The 21,752-nt window shown below is 36.0% G+C and overlaps 1 protein-coding gene across 1 annotated transcript in view; it reads left to right on the top strand.

Annotated features, from left to right (window-relative positions):
* Positions 1-21,752, top strand: part of LOC150082844 (neural-cadherin-like) — a 500,869-nt gene that overhangs the window by 318,980 nt on the left and 160,137 nt on the right. The window contains exons 23-24 of the mRNA XM_090377625.1: positions 4,942-5,190; positions 19,314-19,523. Of these exons, the coding sequence (XP_090233751.1) occupies positions 4,942-5,190; positions 19,314-19,523 (459 nt within the window). The remainder of the gene's footprint in view (positions 1-4,941; positions 5,191-19,313; positions 19,524-21,752) is intronic.

Below are 21,752 nucleotides of genomic sequence, written 5' to 3'. Positions count from 1 at the left end.
ATAACTCCCACATCAGGACACTGTGATCACTGCCGCCCAGAGGGTATTTTACCTAAGTTTCTTAATTCATGTAGAATTGCTGCTGCTAATTAGATCAAAGTATTGCTTCTTCTTGTTGCTTCTCTAACATGCTGCTATAGAAAACAGGCATTCAATAAATCCACAAAAGTCTTGCTAGTGCGAGTACCCAAACAACAAGTTCCAGTCAATATCTGGAAAGTTAAAAATCCCCCATTATAAGACATTCTGATTTACTGGTCCACTCTATTTCTTTGTATAGTTCTTTGTTATACTCATTACCATCATTAGGCCTATAACATACTGCTGCTCTCATTTTTGTTTTCCCATTGTTTATGTCATACCAAATTGACTCAGAATTGCCCTGGCCATCCATGTCAACTGGATGCACTGCTTTAGAGCAAGACCACAGCCGCATTACTGTCTCTAACCTTTCTGCACACATTATACTCCATATATTCAAATTCTGCATCCCTTATGTCTGTGTGACACCACGTCTCTGATATCCCCACATTTTCTGCATTTGATGAATTAATCAGTACTTCAAATTCATCAAATTTATTTACTATTCTCCTAGAATTAGCGTAGATGCAAGTATTTATACACCTGGTCTTACTCTTGGTTACCCTAACATGTATTTGCTTGTTTTATAATGGCCCACCATGTAATTATGAAACTAAAGTTGCTTTAATTTCTTAATGACCATGGTTTGAAATCCCCAAGACCTTGCTTTCCAGCCTGCTGCATGTTCCAATAGAAACAATGCAAGAATCACTTTCACCTCTGCCTGCAGCTCTAGTTTGTCTGTATTAATTTGTGTATCCCCCCTCTAAGCTATCAGTTTTCCAATCCTCGATAGCATTGGCAAATATTCTTGTACCCATCCCTGTAAAAACAGTCTCTCCTGTTAACAAGCACAGACCATGCTGAATAAAATTTGTTCCCCTCAGCCTTGCCCAGTCTCTCTAGGGTTGAATTGATTTACAAGGCTCACAACATGTACTCCATCCTAATGTGTCCGGATTGGATTGCGGACACTTTAAAATTTAATCCTAACTCACGATTTTTTTCCAACATTACCCTGTTCTTGTTAATTGACTCCTCGGATCTCCGACCCATTATATCATTATTACTCACATGTACAACATCACCTTTCATGCACTTAAAAGATATCTGGTCTGGAACATCATCTACTTTTGCTCCTGGCAGACATACCCTGGTCCTATTCCACCTATCCTTTTTGCACAACATACTTCACTGACAATTGCTACCTCCTTTGGGACCAACACATTCTGCCTTGGAGATTGCTGCTGTATTGCATGATTCACAAATGAGGGTTCTGGTTTGAATTGATAATTTAATGTGTAATTTTATTTCAAGATTTGTTGTTTTGTTTATCCATATATTATAGTGCATAAAAAATAAAATATAAAAACATTGGTATTTTCCTATATTATATGGATAATAAAAAATTAATGAAATGTTCACTCAAATTCACAGGTTGATAAAGTGATCATGTGTTTTGATTCAAATCTAAAATGAAATATTGAAATAAAATGTGGAATTCAATACATAGGACTAATCTGTGATGGTAAGAGAGAAATATGGAAATTATGTACTCTTTGCATTTCTAATAATAGAATATTAAATTTTAATTCTAATAATGTCAAAGTATTTGTGAAGACTTTCAGATGTCTTCTTTTCCTATGCGCTTCCTCACCTCAAATCATGAAGGCTGCATCTGTCCTTGGGAATACTAACAACAAACAGTATGTTGTGATGTGAGCACAAGGCTCCAAGAATGGTCCAGAAAGTTACTTGTTATTTCCTTTGTGCAAGTTGGGTATTGAATCTTTTGGATGTTTAATGACTTAAATCAGTGATTCATTCAAATTTCTCACTCACTAGATTATGCTGAACAATGACTTATTTCAAAGTGCACAATGACTAGTCACTTTTCTCTAATGATGTGACCAAGTCAAATCATTAGAGAAAATTCTAATAAGGGTATTGTGAAAGTCACAGGCTTCTAACAAGCTATGATGTCAAATGTAATCAATTTTGTTCACACTATTAAAACCAAAATACAATTTGTTACGATCAAAATTTTGCTAAATCTAACAATATGAAATACCTGATTTTTCCAATGCAGAGCTATATATCTTTCTTGAAGTCATTCCATGTATGTTTCCAATATGAGATGGAACGTTTCTTATTAATTTAAATGCACTTTTAAATTAATAAGAAACATGCATACACAACTCACTTTCTAATGCTTTTTCGGTAATTGTCTATTTTTGTTGTTTGTTTCAAAAATTTGTATCCTACCTCTTTGTATCATAAAAGTAGTAGTAGTAGAGGCATGTGATGCAAAGTAGTAAGCTTATGTAGCATCAGCCAAAAAAAAAAAAAAACCATTTCACACATCCATTCCCTCTAAATGTATGTTCAGTTCCTCTTTGAATTTATTGAACTACCAACTTCCACAATGACAGATAGAAGTTTGTTCCAGATCAACTACCTGCTGGCTAATGGCAAATTTCTGCACATCTATTCTACAACTGTCTTTCCTCAATTTGAATTTGTCCCCTCAGGTTCGTAATGAGAAAGAGGATGAATCCAATCAGAATTGAGCCTGCTCAACCCATTCAAGGCCTTATACACCTCGATCAGATCACCTCGCAGGTGCCTAGTCTCCAGCCGCTGCAATTTACAGAATTTAAGCCTCTCTTGGTAAGAGGAGCCCTTCATTCTCCTCACCAATCTTGTTGCCCTACTCTGTACTTCTCAAGCAACTCTACATCCTTCCTAAAATGAGACCTCCAAACCTGTACACAGTACTCATGGTGAGGCCTGACCATTGCCTTATACAAAGGGACAATTACCTCCTTTTCCCTACTAGCAAATTTCCTGTATATCATTGATAATACCCCATGACCTTCTGTGGCAGTCTGTCTGCCACAGCATGTCAACATCGGGTTCGATTCCCGCCTCGGGCTTGGATCAAAGTACTGCAAAAACCTTGGGAGGTGCAATATGGCCACAGAAGCCGATGCGCCAACAACTACCAAATCAAAATCATGTCAACATGCTCAGAAAACTTAATGTCTGACTGCACAATTACTCCCGCGTCTTTCATTTTCTACCACCCTAAGTGTAGTACCACACAGTTGGTATGTTTCTCTGGGGATAATTCTACCCAGATGCACTACTTTGCGTGCCCTTCTGGCCAACCTTTGCATCATCTGCAAGCTTCAATACTAAGCCTAATGTACCTTCATCAATATCATTGATAAATACAGAAAACAACAGTGGGCCTAACACTGGTACCCTGGGGGACTCACTAATAACATTAGTCCATGAAGAGCAGTGTCCATTGATTACTACTCTTGTCTTCTCCCACTCAACCACCCTTTTATCCATTGTAGCAACTTGTTGTTAATACCATACTGCTCCAATTTGTACAGTAGTCTTCCATGTACAACAGTGTCAAAAGCTTTCCTGAAATCCAAGTATATGTTATCAAAATTATATTTTACATCCAGTTCATTTGTAGCCACATCATAATATCCAATCAAATTTTTCAGACAAGATTTTCCCTTAACAAACCCATGCTGTGTCTAAATTATTACTGCAGTCTTGTCTAGATGATCCTGCAATGTATCTTTAAACAGTGACTCCATTATTTTCCCTGGAACAGAAGTTAAACTAACTGGTCTGTAATTACTCATGTCACTCTTAGATACTCCTTTGTGAATTGGGCGATACATTTGCATATCTCCAATACATTGGGACTTCTCCTGAGTCCATGGATGCTCATAATTATGGCTAAGGGTTTGCTTACTTCCTTTGCTGCCTCCTTTAATATAACTGGATACATCCTATCCACCCTGTGTGTCTTCCTTATGTTTAACTTCAACAATTTTGCCTCCACTTTGCTCTTAGTTATTACAAAACCATTAAGCACCCTGTTACAGTTTGATAAACTTCTGACATTCTCCTCCCTTAATAATGCCTCGTGTGAATGTAGATGCAAAATACTTATCTGGGCACCTGTCATCAACAGTCGAACCATCGATATCAAGTGGACTAATCTGATTGATCCCCTTCCTTCTAGAGTTTATATAACTAAAGAAGTCTTTGCGGTTTTTCTTAGCATCCTTTTCCAAAGATTTCTCATTATCTGCCTTCACTTGCCTAACTTCCTTTGACTGATTACAGACTAGCTTATATCTATCATAGGCTTCTGTGTCGCGTGATAATTTATGTGCATCCCATGCATTTTTCTTCTCTGCCACGAGTCTCCTTAGTTCATCTTACATCCATTTAGTCCTAAACCTTGAACAGTATTTCTTAATTGGTATGAAAGCCTAGTAACTTTCTTGAATGCTTCCCATTTAGAATTTGCTGTTGGTAACATCAGTAGTTGGCCCCACTGTATACAATTTAAAAACTGTCTGAGACCATGTAATCACCTTCATGAAAGCAAAAACCCTTCTCTTTATCCCTGATAGTTACATCTTTAAGTAAATCCCACATCAGTAAACTGTGATCGCTACTACCTATTGGTTCCTTTATCTGCAAATTCTTAATGAACAAATAATCACTGCTGATAACCAGATCAGGAGTATTACTCCCTCTGGTTGCCGCTTTAACGTGTTGCTGTAGAAAACAATCATCCAATAAATTCATAAAACATAAGTCTTGCTAGTCTGCAAGTGAGCAGCCCACAAGTTCCAGTCAAAATCTGGGAATTTAAAATCCCCCCTTTATTAGACAATCTGATTTACTGGCCCACTATATTTCATTGAGATCAGGCTGTATGTGCAAATAACATTTTGTGCGTATGTGTGCGATTTCAGTTTAATTAATAAAATATATTTCTTGCTGGAAGATATTAACTTTAGTTGTCATTTTTATTAGGAACACCGTCCCGTACTGCAACAGCTACATTAATAGTAAATGTTCTAGATGTAAATGACAATGCTCCACACTTTTGGACTGATTATCACCCAGTTGTTATGGAAAACACTCCTCCCCAGAAAGTTGTTGAAATATTTGCTGATGATCCTGATGAACAACCAGTAGATGTCAGTCCTCTCTTCACATTTGAAATGGATCCACTAGCAAGCCAAAGAATAAAAGATGCATTTAATCTTACCTTTAATCGTAGTAAGTATTGTAAACATTTTCTGCTTCCTTTGGGAGATATTATATTAGCATTTAAATATAAGAATTGCATTTTTGTTAAAATAAATCTTTATCATATAACAAACTACCTTTTCAAACATTAACAAAAATTTAATTCTGCATATAATACCCTATAACAGCAATGTATTGAATTTATTAATATTAGTTGTGGCAAAATGATGTAAGAAATCAAGCATATTAAAAAAAAAAGGTTTTCTGCATCTTTTCTAATAATTTGTCTAACCTAATTCTCTGTTAAATTTATTCAGTTTACCCACTTACACACATCAACATCAGGTGTAAGTTTGTTCCCACAGTGAGTTACTCTGGCTGAAGCAATTTGCTTGATACCACAGAATTATTTAACCCATTTCAATCCTTTAGCACATCAGTCAGGTCTCATCTCAGATATACCTGATTAATCTTGTTAATCTTCTTTTCCCCATTCCAACAGATCTACTTACTTCCTAAAACTTAAGATGTGGCCTAACTATTACTTATACAATGGGGATAATAATGTCTTTGTCCCTGCACCATAATTTCCTATATATCATTGACAGAATCCCATGTGCTGTGTTTTAGTAGCCTGCCTGCATCACTCAGTTAACTAAAGCCTGATGTAGCTAAGTGGACCATGGTGTTCTATCCCTCACTGACTGCTAAATACAGTTAACAATTGTATTGATTGTAAAATAAACTCCTCTGATCTAGTGATTGTGCTGGAATATAAATAATAACCTTTAACTTATTTTTTACTTCTTTAGTTACTCTTTAAAAAGGATTATTTGTTTATATTGTAGTGTCAGAAATCATAACTGATTGCCATTTGATTCCCTTTGTCACTGTGAATCTGATGGCTTTATCATCCCAACAGAATCCCAAATATCTTTAGTTTAAAGTGTGTTCAAAAAAATTTATTGATGAGAAATTTAGAAATATTGTTCAGTAATACATATTCAGTTCCTGAGGATTGTTAGGGAAATTATGAAAAATCTTGGGTAAATAGGCTTTCCCACATTCCAGATTTAAAAAAAAATAATAATAATAATAATAAATGTTTCCCATATCACCTGTCCAACCTCTTTAAAAATTTGTCTATTTCCTCCTTAAATTTATTTAAACTGTCTACTTCCACAACACCAGATTGAAGTTTGCTTCAACATTCAACTACTTGCTGTCTGAAAGCAAATTTCTGTATATCTTGAAACCTTAAACCATCATTCCTCAATTTAAATTCATGCCCCCCACATGTGTTGTCTGAGCAAGAGGATGGATGCCATCAGCATTTAGCATACTCAGTTCCTCCTTCAAAGACTTAAAACACCTCAATCAGATCTTGCAGATGCCTAATATCCAGATGCTGTAATTTGCAGAACTGAAGCCTTTCTTGGTAAGATTACCATTTTGTTCTCCCTTGCTAATCTCATTGCCTTCCTTTCTCTGCACCCATGCAAACAGTTCAACATCACTTCATAAAATGAGGCTTTGAGACTTATGTGGTACCCAAGGTGTGGTAAACCATTGCCTTACACAGCAAAATAATCACCTCCTTGTGCATTGTTCATGGAACTTCACATCAAATTGCACAATTACGCCCCACCCCCAGGTCTTTATTGGACATTGAGGAAACATGTGTACAGCTTTGGAGATTTGGTATTTTAGATGTCTAAATTTAGTGTGAGAGAAAATCTCAACATTTTTTATTAAAGAACTTTTTATCAGAGTGCACATTTCAAGTTTGGATCAAGTCTTCCCTTTCTCTCCTTTTCTATAAAGAGGAAGGAGGTCCCCAAGAATCCATTTTCAATTTTAAGTGGCTCCAATGCTTTTTATGTTGATGGCTTCAGCATCTGTAAATCATGCAACATGAGAGTAATTGAAAGGCAGTTGCATTGGGCTATAAACCATCTTAGTAAGTCAGCATCAGTCAATGGTTTCAGATTTTCATTGGAAAAGAATAGATGCATCCACTTCTGTCAAAAGCAGAACTTCTATCCTGACCCAGAACACAAGTTAGATTGAAAAGCCATCCCAGTTAGAACAAAAGCCAAATTCTTGGGGGCCATTTTTGACAGGAAACTGATCTTCAAGCACATTTATCAGTTACAATCATGAGGAGTATTAATATATTCATTTATATCATTCACTTATTTTCAGTAAACTGAACTATTGTGCTCCTGTTTCAACCAGTGAAAGTACTCTTTGATGGCTTTATCCAATTCATCACATCATCTGCATTGCTCCTAGTACCTTGTGGACATCTCCAGTTCTAAGTTTGTACATTTGGCACAAGTGAACCATCCCTATCACTTTGGTGTAGCTTGGCCAGACCATCGTCCATGGTCATTAGTCTTTGAACCATGTTTCGAAAATCTTTATTGTGCTCATCCTATGGTTAATCTTCATTTTGGCATTCAAGTTCAAGAGCTCCTTCATAATTTCAGCTTGATGACAGACTGCATTGCCACCTCATCTGTGCAACTCTTATCTCCATGGAGTATGGTTCAAAGACCCTCAGTCCTTCATGAGAGTTACTGTATTAGTTGAAAATGTTAGGATTATGGAAAAAATTCTAAGATAAATTCCTGGGTAACTGCAAGGTAGAAGGCAGAGGGTTGTGATTTATGGATATTCTTCAGATTGGAGTAATGTCAGAAGTGAAGTTCCCCAAGGATCAGTTCTTGGACAATTCTTGTTTCTGAGTTTAATGGCATTGATAATGAGATAGAAGGCTTGATGTCAAAATTTGCAGATGACGTAAAGATTGGTAGAGTAATTAACAAAAGCGCCAAGCAGCTTTCCTTCAGGATGACTTGAACAGGCTGCAAGAAATGTCAGAAAATTGGCAGCTATGTTTTACAGCAGCAAAATGGAAGGTCTTACACTTGGGAAATAACAACTCCAAAATGTATTATACACTTGGTGGGGTTAAATGCTGTAGAGGAAGAAAAGAATCTGGGAGTTATATAGGCAGATATGAAGTTTTTTGAGTAAACAGGCAACTGGAAATGCCCATGGTATCCTGTTGATGATTTACCAAACATTATCCTGTAGAGATGTGGAGATCATAATCTCACCATATAAAGCAGTTAACATATGTAATACTGTGTTCAAGTGTAAAGTGTGTTAGTTGGCTGACGGCACCAGGGGTTTCCCCATCTCCACCTTGTATTCTTTGTATGTGTGACGCAGAACTCTGTGGAGACCAGAGATTTAAAAAGTGTGTGGCGAGTGGTTTGTTGTGTAGTGTTATGTTCTGTTAATTCTCTGATCATTTGGCGCCTCTGTAGCCAGGTGGGAAGGAGCAGCAGTGCATAGCACACGCTTCTTGATTAGACCGGGGTTCGAGCCTGTCACTGCCAAATACAGAGGATGCGGAAAGGTCAAGGAATGACCACCGCATTTCCCGGAGCAATATGGCCTTAGTTGCTAATGCTCCTAAAAACCAAATAACAAACAAACAAACAAACTCTGATCATTTAGCCACACTTTGCCACGAGGAGGCAGGTCAGGCACCCAGTAGATTATTTTTGTACTCTGGTAGGCCCCGCCACCTAATTTCCACCGATTTCAATGGCAAGGCATATATATATATATAGGATTGAGGTACTATTGCTATTCTATATCCTATTTCTGTTCTCCTTCCTTTAGCACATGCTGCCTATTCAACATAGAAAATATAAATATGTAACTACAGTGGATGGAACTCTAACTCTTGCTCTATTATTTGCTTTATGCGACTATGCTATCTGTCGGGCTAATAGTCATCTCGCCTGTAAACTACAAATCAAAAATCTGCTTATTACCTGCATTAGGCCATGATATATCATTTCTAAACGACTTTACTTGCTACATTTCGGCTTATTATCAACTTTCGGCCTTCATTTCATAATACTGCTAAATTTCTTAATTCACTATGATCTTATTTTTATAATACAGCTAAATTTCTTGATTCTCTATGGTACTACTTTATTACCATCATACCACCTTTTATATATATTCAAAACTAGTTTTATGGGCGTTGACAACAGAAACAGATAGCTACGTTAATTATGGGCTGATATATTGGGAAGGTTAGCCCTAGATAAAATCCCTTTCAATATATCAACTAACCCATAATTAACACATTTTATAATTTTGCTTTATTATGTTATCTTTTTATTTTTTGCTCTATCACATTTCTATTTTTGTCACTACCACTACTTTTTTTCGCCTTTTACTGTTTTTACTTTACGTTCTTTCTCATTTTGTTCTACTCTCACTTAACTTGCTACCTCATTGCCTATCCAATAAATTTTTTATTTTTCTATCATATCTAGAATATATATATATATATATATATATATATATATATATATATAACCATACAAATAAATTAGAATGAGAGTTAAAATAAAATAATGCCAGCAGTATGGCAAGACAAGAGCAAAAATAGTTGAAATTAAACCTAAATTAAATCAAACCAAACAGGGAGGGAAGAGAGGGGTAACAAGAGTAAAAATATTGCAGCAGAAACTCTCTAAAATAATTTAGAAAATCTAAATGTAAGAATAATAATTCATTGAATTTTGAAAGCCAATTAAATAGAAATTTAACTGCGCCCCCTCTGATTTTCTAAATTATTTTAGAGTTTCTGCTGCAATATTTTTACTCTTGTTACCCCTCTTTTCCCACCTTGTTTGGTTTGATTTAATTTAGGTTTAATTTCGACTATTTTCACTCTTGTCTTGCCATACTGCTGGCATTATTTTATTTTAACTCTCATTCTAATTTATTTGTATGGTTATATTTCAAGAGTAGAAGAATATGCTTTTTGCTGCCTCTGATGTATGCTGTACCTTTTTATTATGAAAGATTCCGTTTCCAACTATTTTAAACGTTATTCAAATATATGTATAATTATATCACATGATAGTAGTGGGCGAATTGCTAACGCTGCACCTGTGCTGCCATCCATAATTTATTATTCGTCTGTATAATCTGGTTAAGATTACTTTTGTTAGTAGTGTGGCTTTGCACTGGAGTGCTTGTATCTGTTCTATTTTTAATTTTCGCTGCATCAGGACCACCGCTGTTCAAGTCCCCTGCATTAGCGGTTCGACCTGGGGATCGGGTGGTGGACTGATCTTTCGATCAATTCTCCTTTGCAGCAATTTGTCTAGTTCGAAATGCAGCAATTCCCTAACCATTATTGGCCTTGTGGTCCTCTGTTGAGATGGGGCGTAATGGTTAGTCTATTTTTGTTTTATTGTAGTGGTTTACATCTTTGTTGGTGATATTTCACATAAATTTGGACCTGGTGCCCGTCAGAGGGGGCACCATTAAATTTCTATTTAATTGGCTTTCAAAATTCAATGAATTATTATTCTTACATTTAGATTTTCTAAATTATTTTAGAGTTTCGGATGCAATATTTTTACTCTTGTTACCCCTCTCTTCCCTTTCTGTTAGGTTTGATTTAATTTAGACTATTTTTGCTCTTGTCTTGCCATACTGCTGGCATTATTTTATTTGTATGGTTTATTTCAAGCATCATGTAGAGGAATATACTTTTTGTTGTCTCTGATGTATGCTATACCTTTTTTATTGTGAACGATTCTATTTCCAAATAACGTTTTTAATAACGTTTAAAATAGTTTAAACTATTTTAAACTTTATTCAAATATATGTATAATTATATATATATAAAGAGGTTAACGAGAAAGTGGTTGGATTTAGACATTGATTAGAATTTGGTGGCATTGTTAGGGGTGTATTCGGTCAGTTTGGTTAGAGTGGGGGTGATGTGAGACTGAAGGCTGGGGGGAAACAGAAGGATGGGGACAATAGAGTAGGCATCCCCAAAGAGGTCAGTGGGGATGAGCCCCACCAGGCAAAGTATGGGGGGCAGGGAGGAGACAGAACCCCCACCTGGGGATGGGGTTTTAAAGGGAACCAGGTTTGAGCACCCGGTTCAAATTGCCAAATGGCATGTCGTCGTCGTAGCTGCAGTAAGTCTCCGTCAGTGATCATTGTCAGGTTCATGTTAGTGTTGAATACGGTAGGATGGTCAAACTGCCCATCAGTCAGTTTAGCTGACCAGGCTAGCCGGGTGGGTAAAGTGCCTGCCTGGTAACCCAAAGGTTGCGAGTTCGATTCCCGCCTCGGGCTTGGATCAAAGTACTGCAAAAAACCTTGGGAGGTGCATTATGGCCACAGCAGCCTATGCGCAAACAACTACAAAAAAAAAAAAAAAATCAGTCAGTTTAGTTAGAGTGGTGGTTATTGTAATATAAAAGATTAAAACTAGGGTTAGTGTGTACTTTTAACTGTAACATTTATGGTTTGTGATCTTTTTCTCACACACTTACTCTCATTCATTCTTCTGGCTTTCATTTCATTTATTTGACTCTTGCTTTCTGCACTGCACTCTCTGGGCACCTCAACTTACTGTTATTCTTCAGTTGTGAGTGCAGGCCTAGTCACAAGTTTTTTTTGCAAGCTAGGGGAGAATGCAGTGACAGTGTTTGTGTTGTTAGTAAATGTTTGTTATTATATATATAAAGTAATGTAAGTTATTATTAACTTTGTTTTCTTTTTGCCAATTACATTTGCCCTTCCACTCATTCCCATTCACCATAACACTCATTCACTCTCATTCCCTCATGCTGAGTCACTCTTTCTTTTGCCAAAACTGACATTTATTCCCTTCTACCATAATTCCTATTTCACTCTTTCACTAAGTGTCCGACCTATTCATTCATTCTACATCGCATCTTCTTGCTACTAGCTTATTGATATTTTTCAGCTAATCTGCTTTCCTGGCTGTCTGCACATCTCCCTCCCTTACATGGTTACTTATTTGGTGTGGTGTACCAGGTTCCCACACATGGCAAGGTAGTCCTGTGGGATACCCAGGTCAGTCCAGTTTTGTCATGTCAGGTTACTGTCAGAGTGCATAATACTGTTATCCTGACAGTTTTTGTCATTGTCTGGGGTGTGGTGGGAAATGTGGGCAATTTTAACTATTGATTATTGTTTAATTGCTGGGGGGGGCTGAATTGCCATTCTTTGGATAGTTCTGCACATTTTGAATACTTGCTGTGTGAGGGCTTTATAATTTTCCTCTTCTATGGTGAACAGATGTTCTTCTCCCCTGGGAAGGGGGCCAATCTGTGCTATTAGCTGTGTTCTTGGGATGTCATGAATTATACAAAATTCTGCCTTCATTCATTTAATAACCCTTCTCAAAGTCTTATAAACCTCAATGAGGTAATCTCTGAAGTTCCTGGATTACAAACTCTGTAGTCCACATAATTGGAGTCTTTTCTCATATGGTTGCCCTTTTGCTAATCTCAACCATGCAAGTTGCCCATCTCTGAGCCCTTTCAAGAAGTTCAATGTCACCTTTAAGATGGTCTCCATACTTGAACACAGTTTTCATCTACTGCACTAAAGAATTATGTGAATTCTTTCACAGTTGTGTGAAAGAATTCACATGAATTATGCGAGTTGTGTGAATTCACTCAGAATTATGTGAGTTGTGTGAATGTACATGCAAAATATTTATTCACCTTGTCAGTAACCGTAGCAGGATCATCAACATTGAACTTGGGTGTCTAAAACACTGATGGAACTGATATTTGGGTGATACTCGAGTCGCAGACCTAATTTCAGCTAAGTCCGGGTGATCTGTGACAGCCAAATCCTCTGCTTGCACCTTCACCATGGTGTGATTATCAGTAAACCTGGATATAACATTTGTGGAAGTCCTGAAATATGGCACCTAGTATGCTGGAGGTGGCCACCCAGGTGGAAACCAATGTAAGCAGGGGTAGAGGTGTGTTCTCTCTGATCGCTCACTACGGATGATAGTAGATGGCTCTCTGTCCTCTAACTTCTCCACTAATACTGGTATTTCCCAAGGTTCGGGTCTTTCTCACACTTTCTTCTTGTATATTAATGACCTTCCATTGACCAGAAATCTTATCCATAGTTTTGCTGATGATAGCACATTGCATTCCACTTTACAGTTTGAGAAACCTTGCCCTGTGCAAACAGGTTCAACTTCCCCAATATCCACTATCAATTCCTTAAATGTTTGATTTTCAGGTAATTCTTCAGCAGGGTAAAGGTAACTTAGTTGATTTCAATCCTTTTAAAACTCAGTCCTTCTTGAATCTCACAAAAAAGGATTCTGCTCCTATGCTCATCTTTGATGACACTGATTTCTAGGCAAGATCATATATCTCTATTAGGGATTACCCTGACTTCTAATCTCTCTCTTGACATAAGCATTTTTTTCAAGCAAAGCATTTGACTCTGTCCTCCATGAGAGGTTACTGTATAAGCTTGAACCAGTTGGGATTGCTGATAAGGTTCTAAGATTGATTGTTGGATGGCAGAAGGCAGAAGATTGTGCTTAATGGATATGCTTCATGTTGGTGTAACGTCAGTAGTGGGTTCCCTCAAGGATCGGTTCTTGGACCATTGTTGTTTCTCATTTTCATAAATGACATTGACAAAGGGGTAGAAGGCATGATGTCAAAATTTGCAGCAGCCTAATGATCAGTGCCAAGCTGCACTCCTTCAGGATGACTTGAACGGACTTCAAAAATGAGCAGCTATGTTTTAATGCTGCTAAATGCAAGGTCTTACAACCCACAAATAAATTATATACATGGTGTGTTTGAATTAAAAACAGTGGAGGAGGAAACAGATCTGGGAGTTACAATACAAGCATATATGAAAATTTCTGAACATTGTAAACGGGCAGCAAGGAAAGCCCATGTTGTCCTATCAACGATTTATTGAACATTCCCTATAAAGAGAGATAGAGAGGTCCTAATCCCACTGTTTAAGGCAATTGTAAGACCACATTTGGAATACTGTGTTTAAGTGTAGCGACCTCATCTGAAAAGAGAAATTGAGCTTCTTGAAAGAGTCCAAAGATGGGCAACTGGAATGGTGAGATTGACTAGTAATATTACTACAAGCACATTAAAAATATTGCTTCCTCTACATCTAAAAAACTGGGTTTTCTTTTTTCTTTCTCGTCATCACTTTTCTTCCAAACAGCTGTTCACTCTGTACAAATCACAAGTTCACCCTACCATGCAATATTGTTCCCACAGCTTTGGCAGGGCCTTCAAAGCCTCTCTCAGGCTTCTGGATCCCCTCATAGACATTCGGTTTCTTCTGCATGCCTTTTCTGTAGCTACTTCCATGGGCACTGTTCTTCTGAATTGGCTTCCATAATCCCCCCCCCCCCCCAACTCTCTTCCAAAGCAGTCCAAACGTGCCACAATCAGTCAACATCTTTTTACTGTCAAACTTCAAACTCACAGAACCAACCTCATTCATTCAATTTCAATTTTCTGGCACAACCTTCCCTCGTATGTAATTTTTTTTTTTTTTTTTTTTTTTTTTTTTTTGAAAATTGCAATCTACAGAAATTCAAGACCCTTGTCAAGAAATATCTTCTTTCATATTCTCAACTTATAGGTTTTAATAGCTCTCTTGTTTGGAATTTTTATAAAAAAAATAATCAGATCAGTTGCTTCTCTAAGCTGCTGCTGTAGGATACAGTCCAATAAATCCACAAAAGTCTTGCTAGTATGTGAGTAAACAACCTGCAAGTTCCAGTCAATATCTGAAAAGTTAAAATACCCCATTATAAGACATTCTGATTTACTGGCCCACTCTATTTCTCTGTACAGTTGTTCATTGTACTCGTCAGTCATTAGGCCTAGAACACGCTCCTGCGCTCATTTTTGCTTTTGTTGTGCTTATGTCATGGCAAACTCACTCAATATTGCACTGGCTGTCCATGTTAACTGGGTCACTGCTTTAGGCTTTTTGTGATTTTATGTTTATCTGCATAAATGCTTCTTTGTGACTGCATCATAGTATCCTTTCAAATTTTTTATACAAGATCACCTCTTCTTGAGTCTAATTACTCAGTTCACTCTTTGTGAACTGGGTGTACATTTGCATATCTCCAGTCCATGGTATTTCCCTTGAATCCAAAGATGCTCTCATAATTTTGGCTAATGTTTTGGTTACCTCCTTTGCTGCCTCCCTTAATATAATTGGATAGATTCCATCTGCTTCAGATTCCTTTTTTATATTTAGTTGCAACAATTTCTCTTCACTTTCCTTTCATTTATCACAAAATCATTTTGCTCTCTGTTAGTGTTTGATAAATTCTGGCATCCACTTCCCTAAAGAATTCCTCATGTATGAATGTAGATGCAAAATACTTATTCAGCTTGTCAGCAGCCTGAGTAAAATCATCAACAGTTGAACTACTGATATTAAGTGGATCAACCCTTCCTTTTAGTGTTTACATAAGAAAAGACATCTTTGCTATTTTTCTTTCATTTGCCAAAGATTTCTCATAATCTGCCTTAGCTTGCGCAATGTCAATTATGACTCGATTGTAGACTAGTTTATATCTACCATATGTCACTTATTTATATTTATGCCATGCATTTTTTTTTTTTTTTTTTTTTTTTTTTTCTCTCTCTGTCATGTGTCTCAGATCATCTGCAATCCATTTAGGTATAATCCTTGGACAGTATTTTTTTGGTTGGTATGAAAAGTCTGGTAGCTTCTTTGATTATTTCCTTGAATGCTTCCCATCTAGAATTTGCTGGTGGTAACATCATCAGTTGGTCCCACTGTATAGAATTTAAAAACTGTCTGAGATGACTGTAGTCATCTTTACAAAAACAAAAGCCCTCCCCTTTACTCTTGATGGTAGTTACATCTTTAAGTAAATCCCACATCAGTTACACTGTGATCACTGTTGATAATCAGATCAAGAATATTGCTCTCTTTTTTCTCTCTAACATGCTGCTGTAGAAAATCACTCATCCATAAATATCTTGCTAATGTTTGAGTGACCAACTCACAAGTTCTAGTCGATATCTGAAATGTTAAAAGCTCCCATTTTAAGATATTCTGATTTACTGGCTCACTCCATTTCTCTATATAGTTATTCATTGCACTGATCACAAGCACATCATTAGGCCTATAGCACCCTCTCTCAGTTTTGTTTGCCCAGGGCTTATACCACCCCAAACTGACTCAACGTTGCAGTGGCCATCCATGTCAAATAAATGCACTGCCACAGATTTTGTGCATTTTATCTAAGAGAATAAATCCTCCCTCCCCCTATCCTGTCTGTCCTTTCCATATGGGAGAGTTGGGGCCCCTGGGGCTGCTTGACAATCACCACTGTATACTGTGTCCTTACTGTACACACTGTACTACCCATTTTAATTATCCCTTATATCTGAGTGACACTGTCTCTGATATCCACGCAATGTCTGCATTTGACGACTTGACCAGCACGTGAAATTCATCAAATTTATTAACTATGCTCCTAACATTGGTGTACCTGCAAGCATGCATGCACTTGTTCTTACTGTTAATTATACTGACATAGCCCATGTATTTACTTGTTCCATGATGATCCCCAGCTTTCTAGGCTGCTGCATGTTTCAATAGAAACAGTACAAGAAGCACTTTCACCTCTGCCTGCAGCTCTTGTTAAACTATCAGTCTGTGTATTCCCCCTATGCTAGTGGTTTTCTGATCCGCTTAACTCTGCCTCAATAGCATCAGGAAATATTCTTGCACCCTTTTTGTTTAAGTGTATCCCATTCATAATAGAAGCAGTCTCTTCTGCTCTAAGCACAAACCACATGGAGAAAAATTCTATCCCATGAACCTTGCACAATCTTTCCAGTGCTGAATTGATTGATAATGCTCTCATCATATACTCCCTCCTGTCGTGCCTGGCAGGAATTGCAGACACTTTCAGATTTAATCCTCCTAACTCTTGACTTTTCCTTAACATTGCCCTATACTTGTTAAGTCAGAAGATCTGCTCTTAATGTCATTAGTGCCAACATGTACAACAATATCAACTTTTATGCCCTTAAAAGATTATATCTGCTTCACAGCATCTTCAACTTTTGTCCCTGGCAGATTTACACTTATTAAAGAAACTAAAGGGATTTCTTATCACACAACTGCACTTGTGTAAAACTCAGCATGGGCACCTTTAGTAGCACATAGAATGTCTAGATGGAGGCCATGGAATGGGACCAAACTGGCTGATCCATCAGTTAGGAAATTTTTTATTGTGAAAATCATGCAGATGCAATCTCCAGTGTGGTGTTGCCCCATCTTGCTGATAGAACATGTGGCTGCATATCTTCAAGCTGAGGTGCTGCATACAGTTCCAGCATATGTAGATAATTTGTGGAGTTCACAGTGTTTTCTTTGAAGAAAAATGGCCTGATCACATGAATGAATGATAGTGCACACCATGTTTACTTTGGGATTATCATTCTCATTTTCACGAACTGAGTAGGACTTTTCAGATCCCCATATATGACAATTGTCTGTGAACTTTACCAGACAGGTGGAACGTTGCTCCATCCCTGAAAATGGTGTTTTCCAGAAAGTGCTAATTTTCTATATGATTGAGAATGTGAACAGTGAATTCCTCTCATCGTTTGTTGTGAGGATTAATGGCCCGGATGATTTGAATTTTGTAAGCATAAGTTTTTAATCTCTTGTACTACATCCTGTTGCAATGTTGTTCCTAGTATTTGCAACTGCAGGTTTGCCCTGCAGATAGATTTTAAGACCTCAGGCTCAACTTTTTCGAGTGTACATACCTTGTATACATGCAGATGTTTATCTGCATGTATACTAGGCCTACCTGCTCCTTTGTTCAACACACTTTTGGTTTCCTGAAACTGTTTCAACCATGCCTCATTTGTTTTTCTGTAGGTGGATCTTTCTGGAATTCCTGGTGACAATGTCTATTTAGTCACTGAAGATTTGGTATCCCACAGCATGTACATTGCTTTCTCCTCCACTGTCACCATTTTAATGCCGTACTGTTGTGATGCTTGCTGGGATGAAAGCTGCCTACTGTATAAGAAAATTGATTGATTTGTATGAGAATTGATGAAAACAACTCATTGAGTTGCTTTCATCAATTCTCATACAAACTCATTGAGTTGCTTTCATAACTGCTGCAAACCTTTTAAGATACATTTTAATAGAGCTTAATCAGATGAATAATTTATAGACATCCTGTATTATTAAGACTAAACTAATACATATTCACACACTATATTATAAACACTTTGCGTGCCCTATATGCCTACATGTTTTCATATTTCCGCCTCCATTCAGCTGTCCAAATCTCTCTCTCTCTCTTTTTTCTTTGTATCCTTGAATAATACAGAAGTTCACTTCCTTTTTTGCATGCATTAACTATATTTTATAATAATAAATTTTATTTTAATAAAGTTTGCTATTATTAAAGATGGTTGAGCTTTAATAATAGTAAACAAAATTAATTTGTAAATTAAATGGGTGGAATTAAGAATGTTTGAAGAAACTCGATATCTCAGTCAAAGTTAGGTGTCTCTACTCTATAAAATGCTATTTAATATATGATTTTTCAATAAGGAAAGAAAATCACTTATTTTTTTACTAGCCTTGTTTAAGACGGTTATAATTATTCTTCATAACATACGGGTAACAATATTGCTGTGTTTTTGACAGTTTGCTATGAATAGTCTTGCTTTTTTTCTATCATTCTGAAAGTGTTTGAAGTGAGATAAAAAAGGAAGCTGGTTGATCTCTAAAGCTTTTCAAAGTGGAATAAGTGTCATGATGGGTTATATATTTCTTAAACTTAAAAAATAAAGAAAAACAGCATCTCTAGTTACAAATTTTAATATTGATATCAGCAATGACAAAATAAGTTCCCATTAATGACTATGCTTTTTTGAAGTTTAATAGTGTGCACAGTATCATGAAGAAGGAATACTGTGCAGGTAAAGTTACTTTTGGACTACCTTATTATGTCTTATTTTATTCTTGACATATATCCTTTATGCAATTTTGATGCATAAAGGATAATGTGGCTTATTTTGGTAGCAAAAAATAAAGTTCTCTATCTTTGGTAACCTTTCATTTCCCCCACCCCATTTTAATTATGAATACTAAATCTTTTTTTTTCTCTCTCTCTCTCTCTCTCTCTCTCTCTCTCTCTCTCTCTCTCTCTCTCTCTCTCTCTCTCTGTTTTCTAGATGGTGATCGTGGAAGGGGCTCTGTGACTGTTTACTCCAAGCTTACATTTGACAGAGAAAAACAGAAAGAATATCTTATTCCTATACTTATTGGAGACTTTGGAATACCATCTTTAACAAGTACAAACACATTAACTGTAACAATAGGAGATGTGAATGATAATGAAATGTTTCCAGGCAAAAAAGAAATATTTATTTATACTTTTTCTGGTAAGTACTTTTAAGTATATGTACAGTGAATAATTAGAGGGAAGGGGGAGTGTATAAAAGTTTAATTATGATTGCATTCTTGTGTTTTTTTTTTTTTTTTTTTTTTTTTCCCCCAAAGCATTTTCTATATATATTTGTGTAGTGCACTTTAATGCATGCATGCACACACACACACACACATACAATTCAGTTGATCCACTGCATTACTTATGAGGTAATCTTGATGCTGACTTTCTGAGCTGCATCCTGTTTACTGGGGCTGGAACACCTTTATATATACTAAGTGTTTTCTTGACAGCTTGTGATAACTTTTTTATTTATATTGAAATTTAATTTGTTTTTATCCACTCAGTGAACCACTAATTACTGAGTTTAAATTTTACATGTAGAGTTTTATATTTTATTGATGTAATATATTTGTCTCCTTTGAATTATATTTATTGTAAAAATTTTAATGTTTATTTTTATACATTATATGTAAGTTTTAATTGTTTAGAATTTTTGAATGCTTTTTAAGTTTAAAGTCCAGGGTCTAAAGTGAATCATTTGATTTACCAACAGTAAAGGCCCATAACAATAGTGTGACACTGAGAAAGGAGGAGACAGTTTTTAAATTGAGATTTTGGAGAAAGAGTGTAGTGGTGATCTGGAAATTTGTCTTTTTACTCATTAAAGCAATATGGTTAATAAAAATTAAGTGAAATATATTTAATAAGTGGGGTTATGTTGAAGACCTTGCTTAAACTATGAAAATGAAAAATTACAGGAACAGCTGTAAGAAAGAAGATTGAATACTACAGCTTTTCTTATCTAGTTAATATGGATTTTTATGCTTAAGCTTAAGTCACACCCTAGACAAACAAAAAAATTGGTTTGCAAATTGTAATAATAAAGTTAGTTCGAAACCATTATTTGCCCAGTGAGGAAATGAAAGGTGTGGTAATAAAAGAAAGATTTAACTTAAAAACATTAAAAAAGTAAGGGATGATGTTATCCTAATAGAAAGATTCTGAAGCCAATTTTAATATTATTTAGACCATCCTAGGGTAAAAGATATTGGATTGGATATTGATAGACATAAAAAGGTTAAGCCCAAAGTTAGTAATTTATTACAGATTATTAAAACCTTAAGAAATAATTTCTTGGAGAAATGTTTACTGAAACCCTGAAAGTCATTGGTAATTTGAGTGAGAAAATATTGAATAATGTAAGAATAGGATCCATTACAAGGCCCGAACACAAGAATGTAAATAGTATTTGAATTACTGAGATGTTTAGATAAGTACTGGGAGTGTAAAACTTAAAAACAAGGAAGCAAACTTATTCAGCATTAACTAAGAGAAAAAAAAAAAAAAAAAAGAAAGAAAACAAAAAGAAAGAAGCCTCCCCCTCCCTAATAACACCATGCTGAAGATTTTTCCAGTAATCGGTTACTCTCTAACTGAAATCAAATTTTCACCCTGTCACCATTTCTCAATGTAAAAATTTATATTCTTTTTATGGACCATTGAGGTGTGCTGATTCTCTGTTTAAAAAAAAAAGAACAGCCTTAATAGCTATCAGAGTAATATGAATTTTAGTATTCATTTATTTTTGGTTTGGTTTTCATAGTTTTACCTTAACGTGGTATGACACAATTTCCAAACATGTCACATTTCATTCCATATATTTGTTATTATTGTCCACAATACTAAGGGTAATAAAGTAAACCTTTTTAATTACATTGGCAACCTAGGTTATATTATTTACTTTTTTTTTTTTTTTTTCCCCGATACAGAAAGTTCACTTCTGTGCATCATTTGGCTTTATTAATCCTAACACAAATAAGTGCCCACATTTATTGGACATTTTCAGTTTATTAGAATAGTTTAATTAGTTTGGTAATATTAGCCATTATTTGAAGTTATATCTCAGCTCTGTTACCTAACCTGCATTTGTGCTACACAAGGTTCAACACTTCCTCTACTTTTCTCTACTCTAATTTTTGATATATAACTTCTATTATATCAAATATATAATGGAAGAAAATTTAATAATAATTCAAAATTTTTCATTTTAAAAAAAGAGCAAAAGGCAAAGACTTGTGTGCAAAAGCGAGAACATTGTTTCTGCACATCTCCTAAATTGCCCATTCATTCTTCCAATTATTGCATGGCAACAATATTCAGTGTTATATTCCATGTAGCCTAAATGAAAGTCAGATGAACTAATAAGACTCATGGCAGAGAA

Source organism: Mastigoproctus giganteus, chromosome 7 (assembly GCF_048544385.1).
Source record: "Mastigoproctus giganteus isolate SK-2022 chromosome 7, ASM4854438v1, whole genome shotgun sequence".
NCBI lineage: Eukaryota > Metazoa > Arthropoda > Arachnida > Uropygi > Thelyphonidae > Mastigoproctus > Mastigoproctus giganteus.
The sequence above is the reverse complement of the archived record's forward strand: the minus strand, read 5'-3'. Positions and strand labels throughout refer to the sequence as shown.